Source organism: Hesperophylax consimilis, chromosome 29 (assembly GCF_061612785.1).
Source record: "Hesperophylax consimilis isolate HC1 chromosome 29, BYU_Hcon_1.0, whole genome shotgun sequence".
Lineage (NCBI taxonomy): Eukaryota > Metazoa > Arthropoda > Insecta > Trichoptera > Limnephilidae > Hesperophylax > Hesperophylax consimilis.
The window spans coordinates 14,489,496-14,514,941 of record NC_142864.1 but is presented as its reverse complement, the minus strand read 5'-3'; the positions used below and the strand labels follow the sequence as shown (position 1 = coordinate 14,514,941).

Below are 25,446 nucleotides of genomic sequence, written 5' to 3'. Positions count from 1 at the left end.
AATGTATCTCATGAGGTTTAGCCAGCGTTAACAATGTAGTGCCAGAAAACATATTTTTACGACTTGATTATAAAACATCGACTTTTCTCTACTTTCTTAAAATATAATATGCATGTATTATACAGGTTTTCCAATAAGAGGTGTTATTTTGATATTCAAAGAAAAATGCCATTTTTTAATATAAATGATCGAATGTTTATTTCATTATAAAGAGGAAGGTATGCCGTTAATAGTGAAAATAACACCAGTCAAATGACTACCACGACCACGCCTACAGGACCATATCCTTTTTATGAAATTTTCCATAACCAAATCGCAAAGTGGCTGCCTTATGTCCTCGATAGCCTCACGAATTCCATCTTTGAGGTCTTGAATCGACGCTGGGCTGTTGGCGTAGACCTTCTCTTTCACGTGGCCCCAAAGGAAGAAGTCGCAAGGTGTTAAATCACAAGATCTCGGTGGCCAATTTTATTGTGATCACCTCTTCGAGAGATAACACGGTCCGGAAACTTTTCCCGTAAAAGATCAATGGTTTTTTTGCTTATGTGACACGTAGCGCCGTGTTGTTGAAAGTAAACATTGTCCAGATCAATACCATCCAATTCCGGCCATAAAAAATCATTTTATCGCCGGAATTAAATACACATACCAACACCTCTTATTGGAAAACCCTATATATGTAAACCTTCCGGAAGAAACTTTCTAAATGATAATGAAAACCCTATCAAAATCCATTGCGTAGTTTAGAAGAACTAAGCGCACAGACGCGGACAACGACTTTATTTTATACGATTTAGACATGACAAGATATTCCTTAATCCAACTTTTTATCGAGTATAATGTCTTAAATATACGTCAACTCCATTTAAAATTTATGCTAACACATTACTAAAGACAATTCACCTACCTAGCTCCCAAAACCTTCAAACTTCTCCCTGATATCCTAAAAAAAGAAACTCCACTCCATACTTCCAAAATAAACAAATTACTCCATGGATTCTAACATCTCCAATACATTTCAATTACAACACCCATACATTGTACACTTTAACCCCCTAATCACCATCTACACATCTCTCACATTCCGCAATTGACTTAATTCTGATAAAATATAGTACTTATACGTGTATAATTAATTATTAAATGATTATTTATCACATAAAATATTAACTAAATCGGAATTGTATAATTTACTAACTCTTATGTATAAAAATCTTCCATCTGTAAACTTCACCCGCCATAACACAGGGCATCCCTACAACCCTAGAATGGCGGTTGAAATAACATTCAAAATGTATCATTATGAAATTAAAACTAATTTTGTGTGTTCTCTTGCAGATGCTACCCGCTACGAGACCGCTTATGCCTGCGAAGGCAAAACGCTGAAGATCGAGTGTCGTGATGGGGAGGTGATCCACCTCATCCGCGCCAACTACGGCCGCTTCTCCATCACCATCTGCAACGACCACGGCAACACGGACTGGAGCGTCAACTGCATGAGCACCAAGTCGCTGCGCGTGCTGCACACCAAGTGAGTACACACCAAACAACCTAACCTAACCAATCATCTAACCTAACCTAACTTGACCTAAGAAAGGAATGTGATTTGAAAATATGCAAACATCTTATATAATACAAAGATATTATAATACATGTATCACGACGTGATGATAATATATTGAAACAAGTTTAAACTTCATTTATAATAATAATGATTTATTGTCTTCTTTTCTTAGTAACATATAGAGATAATGATATCCTCACTGGGATCTCCCGTGCTGAGGATTTCATTTACATATTATAATTTAATTATAAGAAATTACCATTACAACAAAGTAACATATGAATTTCATTATAAACATATATCAGGGAGTATAATTTTTTTATTTTTTTAAAAATAATTTTTAAATAAGTAAGATAGTGTTTTTTTGTATAGTTCAGTTTAGTAGATTCGGTTTTAGTCTGTGTTTGATATCAGTATATTTTCTGTTTAAGTATCCAGCTTTTTATTTGAGATTTAAATGTTATAATGTTGAGGTTTTTGAATGAGAGAGGGTATTTTATTGTATTTAATACTAAGAAGCTTTTTCACCCAAAAGTTGTATTAGTAGTTATTTGTTGGATAAGTTTTTGACCATGAGATCTAGTGTTTCTATTGTACGTGTTTGTTGTTATTTCTTGGGTTTTGTACTTATGAATGTAAATGAGTATAGTTTTAGAATATAGTTGTTTAATTGACATGATGTTAAGATTGGTGAAGATTTCGTCAGTGCTAGTTCTTATAGGAACTTTCAGTATAATTTTCATTATGGCTTTTTGAGTTTTAATTAGTGGATTTAGTATATTTTTATTTGCACTGCCCCATCCGATAATACCGTATTCTAACAGTTATTGGCAGAGAGCCATGTAAATTTTGATTAAGTCTTTTTTAATGAGCACATTCCGGATAGTTTTGAAAAAATAACTTAGTTTTTTTAATTTTATTATCTAAATAGCTAATGTGTTATTTAGTTAAATTAATTTTATTACTTGACACATAGTTATACAAGGTACTTTACTTGAGTTAACCAGTGATACCAGACATTATTTCCACATTAATACCTTTTCGGTATTTTTAATTTTTTTCCACATGCCGTCACAAGTGACTCAGCCAAGTAACCGCCCAACATCTCACATCGACCGTAGCTGTCCAATTCTTACAGATTTTCCATGTTAATGTTGAAAAAAAACATCACAAACGTCACCGGAGACCAAAAATTTCATTTAAAGTTTTTAATCCAAATAGTTCATCCCTTAACACCCTGTATATATCATAAGTTATAAAAATTGTACGAACAAGAATCGATAGTGTATAGTTTGAAGACTAAATGACATAAGGGCAATATGAAAATAGGGTATTTTCAACTAAATATCACTTTAAGGCGTTGCACTACGTCGTGTAATATTTTAAATTGAGCCGCTATCAATAACAACCCTTACGTAGATGGCGATAAGGTTTAAATTCCCGCTTAACACCATCCGCCTGTTTTGATTTATGCAAGAAAAAAACATGGCCAAAAAGTGCTTTTTATTATATTTTGTGAATGTTCAGGCATAAATATTTAATTTTTTTTCGATCATTTTATAGATAACTTAATTTGCCACATTATACAATAAAATCATAACCGAAAATAGGTTCGTAAGTATGAGATTTTGAACTTTAAAGCAGTTTTCATAGGCCTTATACATAATTTTTTTTCTGGGCTTATAATAAGATTTATCTAAAAAATACTCGATTATTTCAAAGGTCAAGATGTATTCTACTCGCAGTATTTAATTAAAGCGTCTGAAACATTTCTAGGCGACCAAATTTTCAAACCAAAAACACATGATTTTGCATTACTACGTATGGCATCGCCTTAAGGTGTATGTTTTTGTTTTTTTATTAATTTCCATTTATACTCGATTAAATTCTAACCTTCCCATCCTCAGATCACGTGTTCCAAGTCTTAACAAATCATTGCCTCCCTGGTGGCGTACCGGTCGCACCGGGACATGAGTGCTCATGGCTGAGATAGTACATTCGTATCATAAAGATGACCGGTCGGTGGCCGAGTTGACATCGCGCTTGGGTCCCACCCAGGCGTACCGTGTTCAATTCCTCGGCTGGCTAAGTCCTCCATCACAACACAAGCAACATTTTCCGCTTTCTGTGGTGGTAGTAGGAGATTTTCAAATATTGTCAGGTTATTCGTAACCCGGGAATGTTTGTCTTTCTTTTTAAAATAATAATAAAATAATGTACTCCGAGTTTTCTATCAAAAATCTGACGTGAACAAAAAGTGAAAGTTTTTCACGAAAATACATTGACATTTCGGTGTCAGTTTCTACCCTCATTATCCGGAGCGCAGAAGTTAGGAGAGATATATCGGGACAACTTTTAATGGCCTGATACAGTGTATGGCCTTGGCTAGGATTGAAACTGGGATCAATTCGTATTTTAATTCCCACTAGAACAATATCTATATAACAGTTAGTTAAAGTTCTTACTTCCGTACTTGATACTTGAAATTATAATTGACTGACGATATAGTATTTAATATTTTACTTTCTTACTAAATACATAATTTATAATTTTAAAGTAAGAAGTAAGGAAGAAGATTGTAAATATCCCTTCATGTCGTATGCTTCTTTTACCACATTCAGTTTTAGTGTATGTTGCCTTAGGTGACCGGATAAATCATCAAATTGATAATTCATCACATCTTTAAAAAGTTATACAAAGTCATGGAAAGTGATGAAACAAAACTTTATTAACTGGGTTAAGTAGGTTAGGTTAGGTTTAAATATTTATTTTTCATCGTTTCTAATGACTTTATATCACTTTTTAAAGGTGTGTTGAATTGTAGATGTGTTGATTTATCATGGAACCGTTGCCTTGTACAGTGTTCGTGTACTTGGCATAATTTTTTACATTCATACATTTTTCAATATTTTTATTTCTTGGTATCGTTCTTTCGTGGAAGTATTGATGTTATAATTGATTAGTTTTTTTTTTTTATAAAATCAAGAACGTAACTTGCAAGCAGTGAAAACAAGCAACTAATTTAATAATTTATAAGATTTTCTTGTTGCTTATTACTTCCACAAGCATTTAATATTGTCGCCTGCAAGTATTTACATAATGTAATACATTCTAAGGCAAAACCCACATGCATTTAGAAAGTGCACATAAGACGGCAAGATGAACAGCTTACAGTACATTATACTAGACACGTGTGCAGCGTGCATTTAATGGCCGGTGCAAGGAGAGGTAGAACCGCACTTCAAGGATGCATCTGGATGTGCAATAATGCATCGCAACTAACGGTGCAATGACTTCAGAGCAGGATCTACTATATTTATTTGTCATTTTCTTAGTCATTGTACAGCTTCCAATAGAACAAATATGATTTAAGATTTTCACGGCCAATAGTATTTTGTTATTTGTTTTTGGGGTGTTATTATGGGTTGTATTAATAGAGACGATGGAGCTAAGCTCAATAGTTCTTGGTATCCGGTAATTGACGGCTACACCAGAGCTAAACGAAGAAAACCACTTTAAAAATTATACGTCAATGTTAGCTCAGAGGGTTGGAGCTGGCAACACGGTATCACAACCTCATACATAAGCTCACATTTCACCACAACCTCAAATAACACATCTGCCCTGATGATGGACACTGCAATGCTGTCCGAAACGTTGGCTAAAGAAGGAGTTAGCGCAACACGGCATAACACCCCAAAAACAAATAACAAAAAAAGCTTCCAATAGAGTTTATTTAAAAATATATTATATTCTAAAGCACGACAGAAAATAACTGACTCAATCCCCTGTTAGCTAAGCCGTTCATCATTCTGAAAGCAGTGGTTTACGATTGTTATGATAGTATTAGGAAGAATTCAAGTATTGTCTGGTTATTCGTAACCTGGGAAAAATATTTAAAAAAACTTTCGCATCCTTGAACGAATTGATACACTACCTAATATATGATATTTAAATAAATACAGTATAACAATCCCAACAGCTCCCAACCGTCTAGTGCCAGAGAGACTATGGCATCTCCAGTTGTAGTATGTAGTGATGTTGAAGGTATTTGGGAGGGGAAGGAGATGGTGAAGAGGAAGTTGGGGAAGTATTTTGGTATTGATTAGCTTTTTTATTATTTGAATCTACGTCCCATTATTCGATTTTTTTCATTATTTGAACATTTGTTCCACTATTTGAATCTATGTTCCAATATTTTAATATACGTTTCACTATTTGAATCTATCCTCCAATATTCGAATATAATGATAATATTTATTTTTTATTCCGGAATGTGGGGAAGTGTGGTTAGTTCAATCCCACACATCTCATATAGAGTGTAAATTCATACAGCCTTACTAAAAAACGTGGTTTAAATATTACGCGGCGCGTGATGTCAGAACAGTGAAAACTTGACTTATTACCATGGCGTTTGTTTGGTTAAAACCACAGACATATGAATATATAGACTAGAAATTAAAGGTGAGGGGTAAAATCAACTGTTGAAGAACGATGGGGGTAAAGCTGACTGTGATTCGTCAATAAATCAATCTGACAGTATATAGGCATCTCGCATTATAATATCACCATTTAGTTCTTAAAAGTAAAATCTGCTTTTGAATGAACAGACATTTTTACATGGGAGCGCAAATTACTCGCCACGTTATGAACAAATTTGCGAAGTCCAAATTCGGCAAAAAAAAATTTCTATTATTTTCATAGTCGAATATTTTGTTTACGTATTTAGTTAAGACACTTTTATAAGTGTTCATAATTTAGTTCCCAGTAACTAACGATGCGTACAGATATATCTCGATGTGATAGTATGTGTTTCTACAAACTGATCCATATTATACGATGTAATTACTCTTAAAATAATGCTTACATATGGAATGTAATACGAAAATTGGGTTTATTCTCTTTTTCACATCTATTTTTACAAGTTTTCATAGCTAAGCCACCATTTTGCCGTGTTATTTCGTAAAATGCCTCGACCATAGCTCGACGCTAGTTCGAACAAGAATGATGACGTCACATTCTCAAGATTCACGGGAAGCCATACGCGAGCCCAGCCGGCTCCAATGGAACCGGTATGGGGAGTGGGGAATAATACGCTTTTAATCACTTAGGGCAGGTCTACTAATATTCATATGTCTATGGTTAAAACTGTCGAATCTAAGCTCCACAATGCCTACGTTCCAATATTTGAATCTATGTTCCACTATTTGATCCTATATTCCACAATTTGAATCTATGCTACACTATTCGAATATAATGTTCCACTATTTGAATCTGTGCTCCATTATTATAATCTATGTTCCAATATTTGAATCTATGTTTAGATTTTTTACAATTATACCATCCCTGAACACAGGCAGAGATATTAGCAGTGATACGATCCCCAGAGTAACACAAGCAAACCGATATGATACCTGACCCTATGTGATTTTCCTTTTTTATAATCCTACCCTTGCTTGACACAGACAAATAACATATAATAAATACGTTTAGGAATAATAATAATAATATTTGGCTAATTTATATAGCGCCGTTTTCGTGAGAAATCACCTCAAGGGCGCTGTACAAATATATTTCTTAAATAGTTAATACTAGAACTACTGACTTAAACTAGTGACTTATCTCTAAGACTTATCTAGTGACTTATCTAGTGACTTACGACTAAGAACTACGCATTCGTTACATGTTTCACAGTAAAATTGTCAACCCGTAAAAAACAAAGCTTTTTTTACTATAATACATCTTTGACTAAGGATTAAACCTTCCATCCCAGGGATTGGAGACAGCACCGCTAACACCTAAGCCAAATTCTAATTGGATAGTACCTACATTAATTTCGTATATTTGCAAAATTTTCAAATATACTCTCATCCAGTTTCAGAAAAAAGGTTATTGACGTTTCTTTGAAAAAAAAAGTTCCATTCCTTATTTGAAATTTTGAAAAAATACGGATATGATGATGACGTAGATATTTATACCTACTTACAAATCTTACGATTCGGAGAAAAAAATTGGTTTTGATTTTTTAAATAGGAGAAAATTACACACGTTATTTTTTGGATATGAGTTCTACTGTTTACATATCTACTAGTTGGGCAATATTATCTTTTGTTTAAGTTTAAACGATAAATGTTATTAGCAAAATAAATAAACGTGTATTTATTTACATAATTAATTCTTGGAATGCGCGTCGTAAAACGTTTATTTCTTGTCTATTTCTCAACATTATTCATAATTAACAACACTGTCAGTGGATGATGATCTGGCGTGTAGGTAGCACAGATCATCCAGGGAATATAATATTTCCCTATGAAAAATATATTGTGGATTAATAAACTATCTCTGCAGGGAGAAAAATAACAAACCAGTCACCAAAATACAAATGAACAGAAAAACTCACCCAAGAATGGCATTCACAAATGGAGGTCTTCTATTTCTGTCATCAGCTTCGGTTTCAGGCAGCAATCAGCAATCACTTTGCATTTGCACTCGAAAAGGTTATAAGGAACAACCAGCTCACAAGAGAGAAAAATTATTAATGATAGAGATGAATCAGCACATTCATCGTAACACACAGTGTCGAATTTGTGACATTTTATTTTGTCAAAAAATATATATTTTAATTATTTTTATCTTAAATAGACCTCTTTTGATGAAATATCATGTCTCAGATGAATCTACTGAACAGATGTAACAGGTGACCGCAATTTGGTTATCATTCACCTGCAGAGAAAATACTATGCGAAATTGACAAGAGATGTCGCTTTTTGTCTATTCTATTTTTAAAAATTAATTAATTAATTATGTTTGTATATTAAAATAATTTTAAATTAAGTTTTAAATCTAATGCTTCTCCATACTCCCCGCCTTGGAAGTTCTCAGAACTTGCAAAGAAGTAAGAGAACACGTACAAATAAATAAACGTCAAATCATTTCAAGTGACTCTATTCACATATAATATCCAAGAATTACGTCGGAAGGTCACCAAAAAAAAGCTTTCAACAGAACGAAAAGTATAAACTTAATAAAGTTCAACTGACAAGAGTACAATTAACTGTAACGGAATATCATGGCATAGTCGGAGATAATTTGAACTACCAAAAAAAATAACAAAAAATAAAAACAAAAAATAGAAGTAAGCAAATTATTGAGTCGGAAGGGGATATAACTTGATAACCGGTCGTTTGAAGAACCCAAATCGTGTCTTCACCGTCGCAACGCGAACAATTTTGTCCAATCCGGGATGGACCTCAGTGATTACACCCAAAGGCCAGTTCAACGGAGGGGAATCTTCCTGTCCCACTAGAACGACAGTTCCGATCTCAATCGGATGATCAGGGGTAGCCCACTTCTGCCTGACTTGCAAAGTGTGCAGATACTCCACACGCCATTTTTTCCAGAAAGACTGAACCATACTATCCAATAATCGTTTGCGCTGAGCGAAATTAATTTTACTGCCCGTCGGGATAGATGCAGGTAAGTATTGTAATGGTGTAGTCATTAAAAAATGCGCAGGTGTTATGATTTCCGGATCAGGGTCGGAAGATACGGCTGTGAGCGGGCGAGAGTTCATTATGCACTCTATTTGCACCAACACAGTCTGAAGCTCCTCATAAGTGAGAAGCTGAGTTCCGATCACTCGGTATAAGTGAGTTTTCATGCTTTTCACGTTAGACTCCCACATACCTCCGAAATGGGGTGCGCGGGGTGGAATCATTTTCCACTCGATACGACGCTTGGCGAGTTCTCGTTTTAACGCGGGCTCATATTCCGATTCAACTAAAAACTTGTAAAGGTCATCCAATTGTGCCTTTGCACCCACAAAATTGGTACCATTATCCGAATACAAGCACGACACAGGGCCACGCCGTGAAATAAAACGGCTGAAAGCAGCCAGGAAAGCATTTGAAGTTAAGTCAGAGACCAACTCAATATGAATGGCCTTAGTCACAAGGCATACAAACAGACAAATATATGCCTTCTGCGAATGTTGTCCTCTCCGACGAGCAAGCGTAATACGTAGAGGACCCGCGTAATCAACACCGGTGTGAACGAAGGCTTTTGCTTCAGTAATACGATATGAAGGTAAATCTGCCATCTTTGGGGTAGGATGTGATGGATTTGAGCGGAAGCAGCAGTTGCATTTCCGCACCCTTGCCCTAATAACCGTCCTAGCATCTAATATCCAATAGCGCTGACGTAATATAGACATAAGAAGTCCTGGACCGGTATGACAGTTCACGACATGAAAGTGATCTATGATAAGATTTACAACACAGTCATGTTTAGGTAGTAATATCGGATGTTTAACCTCAAAAGGTAAGTCCGATTTAGAAAGGCGTCCCCCGATACGTAACAAATTGTCCTCATCAAGAAATAAAGACAAACCCTGAAGCCTTTTGGAGTGGAATTTGCCTTTCTGAAGTGCAGCAATATCATTTGAAAAATGAGCATTTTGCACGGAACGAAGTACAGCCTTTTCAGCAGTCACAAGATTATTGACAATTCCAGAGGAAGGTGATATCTTTTTTATGAATCGGAGAATATAAACGACACTCCTTAGTAGTTTATCCCAAGTGGATATACGCTGGGCCAGTTCACCCAGAACCGATTGTTCACCCAGAACCATTGCAGTGAGCACATTAACTTTGTGTTCAGGCATTTCACCGGTATTGGTGGGGCGAAACGGTTTTACTGGCCATTCCAAAGGTGGGTGGCGAATCCATGATGGGCCGTTCCACCATAAATCATGTGAAACGAGTTGAGAGGGTAGCATGCCACGAGAAAGGCAATCGCTCGGGTTTTCAATACCGGCGACATGGTAAAAATTTTCCGGAGACAAATTTTCCTGGCACTGAGCTACACGATTGCTAACAAACACCGACCAACGATGCGGTGAGGAATGTATCCAGGAGAGCGCAATGGTAGAATCTGAAAACGCGTATGTTCCTGCAATAGAAAGACGCGCACGATAACTATCTTGAACCGTCCGTATCAACTTTGACATCAAAACTGCGGCACAAAGCTCCAAACGAGCGAGAGTTGTCACTCTCGTGGGAGAAACCTTTGATTTTGCACACAATAACCTCACTGAAATATTTCCAGAGAGATCAGTGGTGTGCAAATAAATCACGCAGCCATAACCATTCATGCTCGCATCGCAGAAGGCGACAACGAGCACTGTACTGTCCTTTAGGACGCCAACATGGCGGGGGATTTTTACTGTCGAAATTAAAGGAAATTCCTGTGTGAGAGCCGAAAACCTTTGAATAACGCTCTCAGGGGGTATATCATCCCAACCAATGTTACACAGCCATAGCTCCTTAATAAGTAATTTCGCATACAGAATGACAGGGGCGACCAAGCCGAGAACATCGAACAAGCGGGCTACTATGGAGAGTATGTTCCGCTTCGTGCACTTCTCCTGAACATAAGAAGACGTAAAGAAGAAGCTGTCATCAGCTGGTTCCCACGAAAGGCCTAACACCTTAGCGGCATTGTTAGAACCAACAGTAAAGTCCACAGGGCTTCGGTGCGAATCTGGAAGATTCTCAAGTACCACTGAAGAATTACTAGTCCATTTTACCAAATCAAAGGCACCGTACTTAAACAACGAGATCAATTCTCGCGACAGACGTACGGCACTGGGTTCATCTACAATAGAATATACCAGGTCGTCCATATACAACTTAGACTCTGCCACATTGGCAGCGTCCGGAAAATGTTGTCTCATATCCTGGGCCAACTGTCGAACAGTGCGCATTGCCAAGTATGGACTAGCTGTTAGTCCGAAAGGGACCCGATTGAATTGAAAGGTTTGTATGGGATCGTTGTCCGCGAACCGAAATAGAATTTTCAAATATTTGCGATGCTTGCTTGGAACCTCAATCTGCAAATACATCTGCTTTATGTCTGCAGTAATAGCAATGGGAAAAAGACGAAAGTCTAACAGAAGCAAAAACAGATCGGCTTGCAAATTCGGACCAGTATAAATCACGTCATTTAATGACAATCCTGTATGTGTCTTAGCGCTCGCGTCAAGTACAATCCGAGGCATAGGTTTATCCGGGCGAGTGACAGCGTGATGCGGAATGTAATATCCGTCATCGGTAATATCCGACCTTGAAACTTTTGCTAAATAACCGTTTTCAATGTACTCATGAATAACTTTATTATAATTCTCCCGCAAAGCCGGTGAATGTTTAAATTTTCGCTCCAAAGCCATAAATCGGCGCTGAGCAGTAGCAAGGGAATTACCCAATTGCTTCGGGTCTTTACAGAAAGGTAAAGCAACAGAATACCTTCCGTCGACGGTGCGAGAAATGGATGATATAAATAAATTCTCACATTCCGTCTCTTCCGGACTTAGAAATTGCATGTTGGGTATTTCCTCTAACAGCCAAAATTTTTGTACTAAGTCATTAAGCGCAAGTGCCGAAAATGACGTACTTGTATTAAGCACATTACTAGGGTAGTCACCCATTAATACAAAACCGAAAGTAGTCGCTAATGCCGGAGGTTCGCCGTTACCAGATTCAACCCTGTTCCCTAAATAAATATATGGGAACAGTTGTGCACCTAATACTATATCCACGCATCCAGGAATATTCCACGTTAAGTCAGCGAGAGGTATACCCTTTAAGTAACTCATATCACCCTTGGTTATATAGTGATTAGGTAGCTGATCTGTAATACTGTCAATGACAAGCGCATAAATATTATATTTATTATTCGGGTACACGCGGGACTCAATGTCCAAATAAACGTAACCCAAAATTGGTTTGGATGCTGAACCGATTCCTTTTACAAAGGAATTGTTTAAAGGAATTATTGGTAAGTTGAGGATCTTGCAACAATCAACAGTAATTAAATTGTTCTGTGAACCGTTATCCATTAAGCACCGAACAATAACTTTATTTCCATTTTTACTCTTTGCGAATACTTGCGCGGTTGATAATAGAATCGTATTATGTGTCGCTTTCACAGAAAGGGAACATGAGTTATTTATGTTTAGCGGAGGTTCTTCTAATTGTGTATCACAATTTTCAGATGTCCCTGTAGATGTTCGCGACGTGTGTGCGTGGGTACTTGATGGAGTTTTAGCATTGTCATCAGCACTGCCAAAATGCAACAAAGTGTGATGACGTTTTTTACAAAACTCACAAGTTAAAACCGATTTACACGCGTTTATTGTATGCCCTCCACTAAGGCAATTTACGCAAGCATGTTTTGACTTTATAAATTCAAAACGCGCCTGTGAAGAGCTCATATTTTTAAATTTAACGCAATCTTTAATTGTATGATTAGTTTTATTACAAACAAGACAACAATTTGTGCGCGAAGCCGTAAACCGAGGTACACTCTCGTTGCTAGCAAGGAACGATTTAAAATTTTTATTAGAACGAAATGACGACGTAGTGGGCAGTTTTTTACCGGTTTCATTTGAATTGCCTAAACGTTCTAAAATCTTAACCTGATCTTGAACAAACGAGACTAAATCGTCATATGTCGGAATCTCTTTATTCCTGACTGACAGCTCGAAAATCTGTGCGATTTGAAAATCAATTTTTCTAAATGCACAATGAAATAATATAAAATCAGTTAAATTTTCAATCTCTAATTGTTTTAACGCTGCTACTGATGCAGAAAAATTTTCAATAAAAAAGTCAAGACTGCCAGATGTATTTGTACAATTTTTTGCATCAAGAATATTATTTAAATAATGTGTGCCTAGTGCACGTTTATTCTGAAATTTGTTTACCAAAGCATTCCAGATTATATTGTATGTGTCACCTCCAGGTACAATGCCTGAAGTAACCTTTAAAGCGCCGTGTGTCAATTTACCAATTAAATATTGAACACGCTGGGCGTCGGTTAACTGTCTATTATTATGTACATTAGATTTGAAAGCTTGGTAGAAAGTAGGCCAATTTCCCATTTTACCATCAAATGATGGTAATTCCAAAGGTGGCAATTTAATAATACAATGATCCCGCGAATCGTTGCGTGACGCGTTTTGAAGGTTAAATCGACTTCGTTTGACCTTCAAATAAATATCATCAAATGCATTTAATTGTTGGAAATCCGGTTTAAATGAGTCGTCCAAAGTCAACTGACGGTCGTTAAGTTTGTCAATAACAGTTTCAAACTGAACTCTCAAGTCTTCAATCATATCCGACTTTGTCATGAAGTCTTCATTTTTTCTTGACTCGAAGGTATTTAAATTATTTGATAAATTATACAATTCATTCATCCGCAAAAAAAGATTTTCCTTTTTTGCCGTCAAAAGAGTCAACGTTCTATCCTGAATATCTCCAGAAACTTCTTCAGCAATTCTCGGCATTTTTAATGAGATGACAAAATATTCTTAACCAAAAAAGTTTACAATAATGTTGTAAGTATTGTAAATTAGAATTCTCCAAAAATTACGACAATTCCAATATATTATATGTTTCGAATCTACCAAAGAATACGTAAAAAAAACGAAACTAAAGTCACTATACCTAAATAATATTAAGTAATTTGAGCTTTAATGAAATTTACCAAAAAAATACGCAAATTTCTAATGCTAGAAAAATTATTTATGTATGCTAGAAATTGGTACTGATAGGTACTTCTTAAATCACCAAAAAAATTACGTGAATAGAACATCCATTTATCATGTTTCCAAATCTAAATCACTAAATATTAATCAATTTTCGCTAGCAATATATCCGAGCTACGTAGGACCAAACTTATGGTTGATGATCTGGCGTGTAGGTAGCACAGATCATCTAGGGAATATAATATTTCCCTATGAAAAATATATTGTGGATTAATAAACTATCTCTGCAGGGAGAAAAATAACAAACCAGTCACCAAAATACAAATGAACAGAAAAACTCACCCAAGAATGGCATTCACAAATGGAGGTCTTCTATTTCTGTCATCAGCTTCGGTTTCAGGCAGCAATCAGCAATCACTTTGCATTTGCACTCGAAAAGGTTATAAGGAACAACCAGCTCACAAGAGAGAAAAATTATTAATGATAGAGATGAATCAGCACATTCATCGTAACACACAGTGTCGAATTTGTGACATTTTATTTTGTCAAAAAATATATATTTTAATTATTTTTATCTTAAATAGACCTCTTTTGACGAAATATCATGTCTCAGATGAATCTACTGAACAGATGTAACAGGTGACCGCAATTTGGTTATCATTCACCTGCAGAGAAAATACTATGCGAAATTGACAAGAGATGTCGCTTTTTGTCTATTCTATTTTTAAAAATTAATTAATTAATTATGTTTGTATATTAAAATAATTTTAAATTAAGTTTTAAATCTAATGCTTCTCCAGTCAGTATAATAGTAATAATTGCCGCGGGAAGAAATAACCATATAAATTCAATAATTTGACGATTTTTATAGAACTGTTAGTTAGTAGTGACCGTTAGTTATAATAGCCGGAATTGTAAAGATTTCCTGGAATAGTTTCCTTACTAAAATAAGTTATTCGAATTTATTTGACGATCGCTTTGCATTAAAATTTTGAACTTTTAAAAGCAGATAGTGCTTTACCGACGTCTGTGTAATCATTACGCTATTTTTCCGCAGGGGTAAATTCGAGGATCAAACGCCGCGTAACTCTTTTTAAATATGTACATATATTTTGTTTTCGGTAATGAATTAATGCAAATCTTGTAAGCGGAAATGAACCCTCTCCCTGACATCCGATCTATCTGCAACTCGGCATATAGACTCGTTGTCATCCAAAGTCTTCAACTTTAGGTGTCAATCATAGACACGCGCGGACATATACGCATTTCTCTGAAATCGGATGGCTTTAAAGCAGTTAATATACGAAATAAATGTCGGCCCTACCCGATCGACATTTGGTGAGGTTGATAGAGTTGTCGACTCCAGGTCGTAGGTAGGTAGGAAGGTTAGTCAGTCAAAAAAAAATTATGTGTAAGAAAAATCTTGTTTAAATTGTTAAAATGTACAAAAAATACGTTGCTATGTTTTGATACTTCAGCGCAAAATCTGTTGATTTTCTTCGCAATTGTCGATACCCGTATGTGGTCGCTGGTCGCGCAGCACGTAGTAAGCGCGGACTACGTGACGCGATGTTCGGGACAGATTAAAACGTTAACCGTTCTTTCTCTCGACTTGATCTGTCCAACCTAACCTAACCTCTACATCCCCGGGCGTGCCGGCACTTAACCTCTTCAGTTCGTGGTCTCTAACCCCTTGAGTGTCGGAGTTTTCAATTATTTTGATGCGAGGTCAAACATTACATTATCGTGTAACATGCGTGTTTTGCGTTTAAATCATAAGAAACTTGTTCTAAGTTCTTAAAAAAATACGCGTGTGAGTTGTGGCGACATGAAATTTACACATATTCTTCTGTCTTCTAATGTCTTGCTTCGACTTTTCAATCATGATTTTTAAATTTTTGTAGTTATTTGGGCTGCTTTTTAAAGTATAACGTTACGTTGAAAAATCAACTGAGGTTTAAAATCTTCCTACCCAGGAACTGGAATAACTCTACCAACATCCCCAAATGCCGATCGTGTAGGACCGATATTTATTTCGTGTATTAACTGATGTAATGTCATCCGATTACAGAGAAATGCGTATGTTTCAACGTATGTTTACGTGATTGCCACCAATGATAGAATGCACAATCATCGACAACGAGTGTATCTGCCGAGTTTCAGCTCGATCGAATGTCGGGAAGAGGGTTAATTTCCGCTTCCAAGATTTGCATTACTTCATTACAGAAAATAAATAGTAAAATTCAAATAAAGTATTAAAAAAATTCAAACGTAGGTACTTAATTATGAGAGATTTTTTTGACCTTATTCGTTGTGTATCACATCTTGTCGTTACAATTCATGTGATTGTTGCTTTTGAAAATAAATTTGCCTATAAAATATTAGTAGAAAATCAGTTTGCTTAACTTAAATATCTCTGCTTACATTTCACATACATTCATGTGTCTTACGTAAGGCGGCTTCATTAAAGAAGATTCCGAAAAAAAAAACCAAAGTGCAAAAACTAAAAAAATAAAAAAGTCAGTTTTGGAACACCCTCTAACGTTCCAAGTGGCTCTAGATTTCTTTGTATTTTCTCCTAGACTGCAAACTGCAAACGAAGCAGTATGGACTAGAATTCGCTGCACCCCCAGTCAGAACATGCATACGAGTATGTAACTGGAGGAGGCAGAACAACGATGAAAATAATAATTCAATAAATATAAAATTTGCTTTTCCTCTCCCAAACACGCTCATCAAAGAACATAAATAAATATTATTAAAATAAATACCGGAAAGTATCTCAAGTGACCTACCAGGTAAGTGGGGTACTGTATATTATCTCCATATATAGTTAGTAATAACATACATCATTGTAGAAATGTATTATATATTTGTACAGCGCGCTTGAGGTAATTTTGCACAAAATGGGCGCCGCATTCAAATAATAATAAATATTAATATGTTTGCCAAATTTAATAGAATTCAAGATGGCGGCCTTTGAAATATCACAGTGCATCTTCTTTATTATAAAGCAAAAATCTGTTTGTTTGAAGTTTGAAGCAAACAAACTCTTATACGGTGAGTTCTGACGTTATGAAATTTTCATCTTCTGAATGAGATTTCCAGGTCAATGACTAGTCGTTTACCCCAAGAGCTACGAAACTTTTGACCATGTATTTAACTGTCGATAAATAAAATTCAATAGAAAACTGTGTCTCACAATGATTACGAAATTCAAATGGGATAGCGATATACAATTTCAGGGAAGTAAGTGTAAGAGAGACAGACCGCGTGCTGAATAGTCTAAAACCAAAGGGTACCAAGTCAGTGGCACACTTGTTTCCATTCAAATTTGTAGGCGCCTCTAGTATTTTTTATTCTATGTATCCATACCTCAAAATTGAAGTTAAGTTATGAGCTTAAAATAGCTGCGTTGATCAACGTATTCAAATCACCGTTGTTTTTTTTTCCTTTAATATATGTAATATAATAATTAAACAATTATTTCTGTTTTATGGTGTAAAGCAGCGAAATACATTACATCAAGCACCCTTGTGAAATTTCACAAAAATTGAGCTGTGAAAGTTAGCCAAATATTTATTTCCTATACAAAACATAAATTACAATTACCTCTTGGATAAAATGTCTATTGAAACATTCAGAAAGAAGAATAAGCACAGATTTAATACTGTTACAAAGAATACTACATTTTAAAATTGACTGTCCCGAATTACTTCAGTGTATCAATATCCATGTTCCCAAAAAATCATGCCGACATTTCTTACCTTTTTACTTCAATAACACCAGGACACTAGCTTACCAAAATTCTCCGATTCCGAGACTTCACAATCTCGGAAACAAATATTCTGATCTGGGTGATATATTTCATTTGAAAACTAATCAGTATACATGATGTATATTCTATCACTTTTATTCTTCTAGACACAAATAGACCTATGTACCCATATAACTTCTCCGCTTCTACTATTTTTTTTTTGTTGAATCTTTCAAACTCAATTATATGCGTGAGGATTAATTTTTTCCATTATGTTTACATTCTTCTTTATTGTATTAATTTTTAAGTGTTTTCCCTGATACAAAATGCTTGTATTTTTTTTAAAGAAGCTCACTAGGGCGTGTAATAAATAAATAAATAAATGTTTTAAAATATCTTTTTCATCATTGCAACAAGCTAAGAAACTACTAGAAACCACTTAAATACATAGAGCACGTTACGTTACAATCTTCGAGCAGTTCTTTTTAACAGTTTTTTTCGCAAATTTTATTTTGTTTGTTTTGTCTTGGCACACGGCGTTGTTTCAAGCGCTTGGGCGAGCGGCCTGAACGGGTTAACGGCCCTCGCTATTAAATGTTTCCAGCGCGAATTCGAATATCCAACTCGCTGCACCTGCAGCTGGCCGGTGCGTTCCATTCAATACAAGACACGCACAGAGCAAAACAAATTATTATTAATTAAAGATATTGTGATTATGAAAATTATGTTAAAATATATTTTAGAATGTAATGCAATATTACAATAGCTTGATTCGTGGAGGAGGTTCTCAGTAACAACATTTAATATAACGTTTTATTTGGATTTATTTTTTTGATAAATACAATTATAAAGAGTTACAAAAGGCTTCCCTTTGTTCCAGCCTGGTTTCGCAGTGCGGCGGGGCACTGTTAATACTAAATTTCATAGTTTAATTTGAGGTCACGGGTTCAAAAGCCGGCGAGGACAAAACAAATTTAATTTAATTTATATAAGTATGTCATATTATAGAATTAAAATAAATTTTATATAGTTACATATAATGAATCTGTACCTCGTTCAAAAGTGGAAGGTTCAGTATCACCCTGGTGAGAGACCATAATTCAGGATTGAAAGTTGCTTGAGAACGGCGTAGATATGTTTAGTGACTAGATCTGAATAGCCAGGAACTTTCCAACCCCCCTTTTCCCTATCTCTAAAAATGTAGACCACATACATAAGGAATATAAATGAAATTTCTTTTGAAGACACTTCAATGAAAATGTTATTGATCTCTTCCTAACAATTCCTTCTCACATGTTTTGGTTTTAGCTGAAACCAATTTTACTTTACTTCTTTTCGGTATTATGCACTTTGAATTACTCAGGATTTCTAATAGGCATGCAGCGATTATGTCCAGGATCAATTAATTCGGGTAGCATGCAAAAATTGTAAAAGCGATTCAGCTGTTCAACCATATTAGTCTGCCGAAATTCGTCATCCCGTAAAATTTTTTCGTATTTTATTCCGAGTTCAGTCCATACAACAAACATACAAATAGCTTTTTATTCCGAGTTCAGTCCATACAACAAACATACAAATAGCTTTTTATTCCGAGTTCAGTCCATACAACAAACATACAAATAGCTTTTTTTGTTACATAATTGGCCCTGAACCTGGTAAAACCAATCGTGAGATGTATTTTTTTAATTTTTTTTTTATTTAGGAAGCAAACAGTCGTACAGTAAAAAAATATAACAATAAACATTCATATATTCTAGACCAATTAAGTTCCATTGAGTTAAATGTTGATTTAGTATTTCTTACCTACATAAAATTAAAAACAAATAGAAAAAATACAACTTTTCGCATAGCTATACTATTCATTACAGGTGATAATAATGTAATTTTCACAACAAAAAAATCGAATAAAATAAAAGTATTTTAATTCATTAATTTATTAAGCTGAATTTTATATGATATCGAGTTATGGTTGAAAATGTCTACATCTCGTAAGGCATTGTGAATTTCACAGATACGTACTATTACAGAGTTTTGCGCGTATTTGGATTTACAATGTGGTATTCTAAATAAATCGTTCGATCTGGTGTTTTGTTTGGGGCAACGAAATGCAATCCTTTCTAACAGATATGATGAATCAACAAGACAGTTCACGATTTTGTGTAAGAATAATGCATCAGAGATTTTTCTGCGTTTATATAAAGTGACAGGGACAAATCGATGGTCACTAAAACGATACGATAGGTGTTTCATAAATTTGTTCTGAATATTTTCAATGCGATCAATATATGTTTGATATTGAGGATTCCAAATTACTGAGGCGAATTCTAGTTGTGACCGTACATATGACATATACAACAGAATTAGGGTATGTGCTACCGTAAAAGGCTTTGTAATGCGAATAATGAAACCCAATTGATTATAGGCTTTTTTAGAATATTTTCAATATGATCCCTAAATAACATTTTAGAATCTAGTATTACTCCAAGATCTTTTATTGTTTCTACTCGTTGTAGGGGTACATGGTAAGTAATAACATTACATTTATCTATGTTTAGATATAGTTGGTTGTTTTTGCAATATTCCTCAATTTTACCAAGGTCTTCTTGTAATTGGTCGCAATCATCTATGGAGCTAATAGATTTATATAATTTCATGTCATCAGCGTAAAATAGGAAACAACAATTACTAATAACACGGTTCATGTCGTTTATGTATAAAATAAACAAGAGAGGCCCTAGATAGGAGCCTTGCGGTACCCCTGGGGGAATAATTATAATTTGTATTTACCAGAATTTCTCCATTTTTGCTAACGTAATTTTTTTGGATTTTACTGCTTTATATATGAGCATGCTGCGTGCTGCAAAAGGACATTTAATTTCAATCACGGTGTATTCAGAAAAAATTCCATCTGGTGTCGCACCCATATACGGATACTCTTCATGTATGAAAAAACCACACTTTTCTATGGTAATGCTTTATAGTTCTGCAAGCTCCTTGAGGACATTGTATTCATGTTTGACTTTGACTTTGGACAATAACCCCAACACTGCATCACTTGTAAGGATATAGGTCTGTAATTATTAACATCTAGACAATCTCCACCTTTAAAAAGGGGAATTACTTTAGCTTTTTTACAATGAGAAGGGAACATCCCACTCTCCAGGCTAATACAGTGTTTTCCAATAAGAGGTGTTATTTTGAATAGCCCGCTATTTCGGTAGATGTTACTTTTGAAGCTGTCATTTTTGACATTTGACAAATAGAAACTACGCCATTAATAAAAATGGAACGATATACGCTTCAACAACGCATTGAAATCATTAAAATTCACTTGAGCGAATCAAATGCAAATCATTTTGAGTGATGAGGCCCATTTCCACCTCGGTGGTTTCTTCAAAAAGCAAAATTGTCGCATCTGGGGCTCGGAAAACCCAAGAGTTATTGTTGAAAAGCCTCTTTATCCTCAACGTGTGACTGTTTGGTGCGGTTTATGGTCCGGCGGAGTCATTGGACCTTACTTTTTTGAAAATGAGGCTGGAGCGACAGTTACTGTGAATGGATTGCGCTATCGAAAAAACATGAATGATGTTTTATGCCCGGAATTGGATGGTATTGATCTGGACAACGTTTACTTTCAACAAAACGGCGCGACGGGCCACACAAGCAACGAAACCATTGATATTTTACGATTAAATATCAAAATTATACCTCTTATTGGAAAACCCTGTATTTACAAGGTGAGATATGAGACCAGCTAATTCGGATACATGCATTTTATACACCATAACACTTAAAGAATCAATACCGCACGAGAAAGACATTTTTAAATCATTTATCACATTTGTGACTTCAGAAATGCTAGTTGGTTTAAAATAAAAATTGTCCCCTGTAACGTGAAGTTCAGATTTAAAATCATTCACAAGATACATCTCAATAGTTCTATTAGCACTGCACAAATTATTAGCGAAGCTTGGACCAATGTCACTGAAGAAGTAATTTATATGATTAGTAATTATATTTGGACTCTCTTCTATTGAAGTAATAATACTATTAATTTTCAATTTTTTATGGTAGTTAGTTTATTTAGTTGTTTAGTGACTAGATCTGAATAGCCAGGAACTTTCCAACCCTCCTTTTCCCTATTTCTAAAAATGTGGACAACATACATTAGGAATATAAATGAAATTTCTTCTGAAGACACTTCAATGAAATAAAATGTTATTGATTTCTTCGAAACAATTCCTTTTTACATGTTTTGGTTTTAGCTGAAACCAATTTTACTTTATTTCTTTTCGCTATTATGCACTTTTCTAAATACTCAGGATTTCTAATAGGCATGCAGCGATTATGTCGAGGATCAATTAATTCGGGTAGCATGCACAAATTGTAAAAGCGTTTCAGCTGTTCGACCATATTAGTTTGCCAAAATTCGTCATCCCTTAAAATTTTTTCGATTTTTATTCCGAGTTCAGTCCATACAACAAACATACAAATATCTTTTTTTGTTACATGTAATTGGCCCTGAACCTGGTAAAACCAATCGTGGGATGTATTTACCAGCATTTCTCCATTTTTGTTAAGTTTCCAAAAGGTAATTTTTTTGGATTTTACTGCTTCATATATGAGCATGCTGCGTGCTGCGAAAGGACATTTAATTTCAATCACAGTGTCTTCAGAAGAAATTCCATCTGGGGTCGCACCCATATAAGTATACTCTTCATCTATGAAAAGACCACACTTTTCTATGGTAATGCTTTCTAGTTCTGCAAGCTCCTTCAGGACATTGTATTCATGTTTTCGTCCGTGTTGAATTGAAGGAATATTTGATAAGGATTGCTGGTACAGTATATTTTTGACTAATGGAGCGCAACTGATATTTTGCCGCCGTTTGCACACTTTTCCAAACCACGATGCCGTAATCATATTGCGGCGCATCTCGATCCACTTTCCACTAGATGCTTGAAGTACTGTCGCCCTTTCAATTGCTTGCCTATCTTTGGCTATGGTAAAAAGCCTTTCCAAAAAATCATCTTTAGCTGCCTCATACGATGCTTGGTCCATATCAGGTTTTTCTGCATTGGGACCATAATGCTGATCTTTTGCTGGAGCGAGCTGCAGGGTTTTTCTTTTCTTTTTTTTACTTAGTGCTTGTTGATTATTTTTCTGCAATCTTTTTATTTCTAATTGCTTTATGAGTTTTCCGGGACTATTACCGGTTGCAAATTTATGCAAAGAATAGTGTGGACGATTGGTGTTGAACGCCACTACTGCTGCAGCGCACCTTCCATTGTAGGACCGTTTTAAAGAATAGTTAATACGCTTTCCACCAACAAATTTAGCCACAACATTATTATAGCACTCCACAATATTGCTATCTACATCATGTATTAAACTTCGAGCATTAGATGCCAAAAGTCGAACGTGCTGCATGATTCTGGACATTATCAAGCTCGAAGTCATATTGGGTACGTAATTAGTGTCGCCAGTATCGCGTTTGCAAAAGTATGCCCGTTCCTTGCATAGTGAGTGGTCTCCAAATACATGTTTTGGACCATTCAATATATCCAAATATAGCTGCTTTATTTTTTCCTCTAGACTACAATTCATAGCCTTCCGGTACGTTATTGCACAACGTACAGCCGTTCTCAGGCGTAAAATACGGCTTGACACAATCTTCCTCAATGCTAAGGGATACTTTGTATCTTCTGACAGTGATCTAAGTTTTTTTGCAATAATTTCGAAGTAAGTGATTTCGGCATTCGATCTTTTCGACTGAAACATTTTTATAAGGATGTGCTTCTTTTATTTTATTATAAGTGCTGGAATCACCATCTGCTATCATTTTGCTGTATATTATCCCATACATGTCAAGTGAACTTTTAAAGCCCTCAACAATAATATTGGCTTCCATACTACTAGAGCTTCCATGGTGATTTAAATAGCAAATATGCTCCACTGGGGCTACAGTTTTAGCCATTGCTCGAGCACAGGTAACGCAATACTTATTCTTTACACTATAGAATAACACGTCTCCAAAAGTATGACCCACAATAGCGGCTACACCAGAGAGAGCAGTATAGTTATGCCCATATGATCTTTTAGACCAACAGCCGTCTGCTATTACAGTTATCATGGGTATATTGTTTTCGTCAACATTCCCAATGAGCCTGGCGTGATTTGCTTCTTTGCGTGCTGCTTCTTCCATTTTCAGGTGAGCCGTTTTTTCCCACCATTCACAAACTTGATCATGCTTCGCTGAATAAGTTTTTGAAGTCATGCACGGAATTTCGAGTGTCGCAGTCAACTCTTCCAAATTAGAAAATCCACTTCCAATAGCAACTACACCAGCCACTGCACTATAGTTGATGTCCATCGAGCCAGAAGACTCATTATTAGTCTTCAAATTAAAATTTGCATTACACATGTTGCACTGTAAAGACATTATTGAATTTAGGCCCATTTTCTTTTCAGATATAATCTGAACATTACTCAAATTGCATCCAAATATTGAGCTATGGCTAGAAAATCTCTGAAGTTCTTCAAATATATGTTGAAAATCCACAATCCGCCGACCAACAACTTTAAAAGGAGTGTCTTTAGCTAATTCTTCTTCAATATATAAATTATGGACGTGTTGAACGTTTTGTTCCACATTAGCTCTTCCGTCTTCAAGAATTGTTTCTACCTGCAAAACATAAGTCGTAAGTATACTTTATAGTCCAGTAAAATTAAACATTTTCACTTGCATCAAATGGGGTAATTCTGATTTTTTTTACATATTGTATATGATGAAGGTCTAAAATTTTCAATCTTGTCAGACCTCCGGATCTTGCCAAAAATCGTTTTTGTCACTTTGACCCCGAACTACAAAATTTTCTCCAAATATCATTCTATATTTTTTAATAGTAGACTAAATTTCCTACAATTTGATATATAAATAGTCACAGTAGACCCTATAGTGTCTGACATATCGGTGTTAGAAAAAATTGATTTTAAAGCCAGATATATATTTAATAAAAATAATAAAAATATATGTATATAAAATATAATAAAAAAAATATATATATAATAAAATCCAATACTGTATACATAATGTATATATTTATATTTATATAGTATATCTTAAAATCATAGCCATTTGAACTCCCTTACATCCATTCTTAGTCATGCGATTCAAAAGATCTCCCCTGGCGCCACTGTAAAGTACTATAAAATTTGATGGATGTTATGTAGGCTTTACTCGTCGTAGTCATGCAACTAGGAATTCGATACTATGGACTGCACGCCACTGCTAATTACCCATATAGAAAATAATTTTAAAACGTGAATGACAAATTTCAAATACTAACCGATGGATTATTCACCGCTGCTATAGACATCGCATTTGAAGTACTTTCCTTGGATATCCTTAAAAAAATACAATTTATTACTTATTAAATAATTTTATATAGGGAAAAGTTAAACGCAGATTATTATCTGGCATAGAAACTTTCCTAGATTTGTTAAATAATTATAATTAATGTTATTTAAATGAAAACACACACATAGGTACCTTATAATATAACATAGTATAATATAACA

General features: G+C 35.1%; 1 protein-coding gene across 7 annotated transcripts in view; it reads left to right on the top strand.

Annotated features, from left to right (window-relative positions):
• The window catches only part of LOC149409902 (latrophilin Cirl-like), an 847,643-nt gene that overhangs the window by 782,135 nt on the left and 40,062 nt on the right, over window positions 1-25,446 (top strand). For all 7 annotated transcript variants that reach the window (XM_089649262.1, XM_089649260.1, XM_089649261.1 and 4 more), the window contains one exon: window positions 1,339-1,531. In XM_089649262.1, coding sequence (XP_089505388.1) covers window positions 1,339-1,531 — 193 coding nt within the window. The remainder of the gene's footprint in view (window positions 1-1,338; window positions 1,532-25,446) is intronic.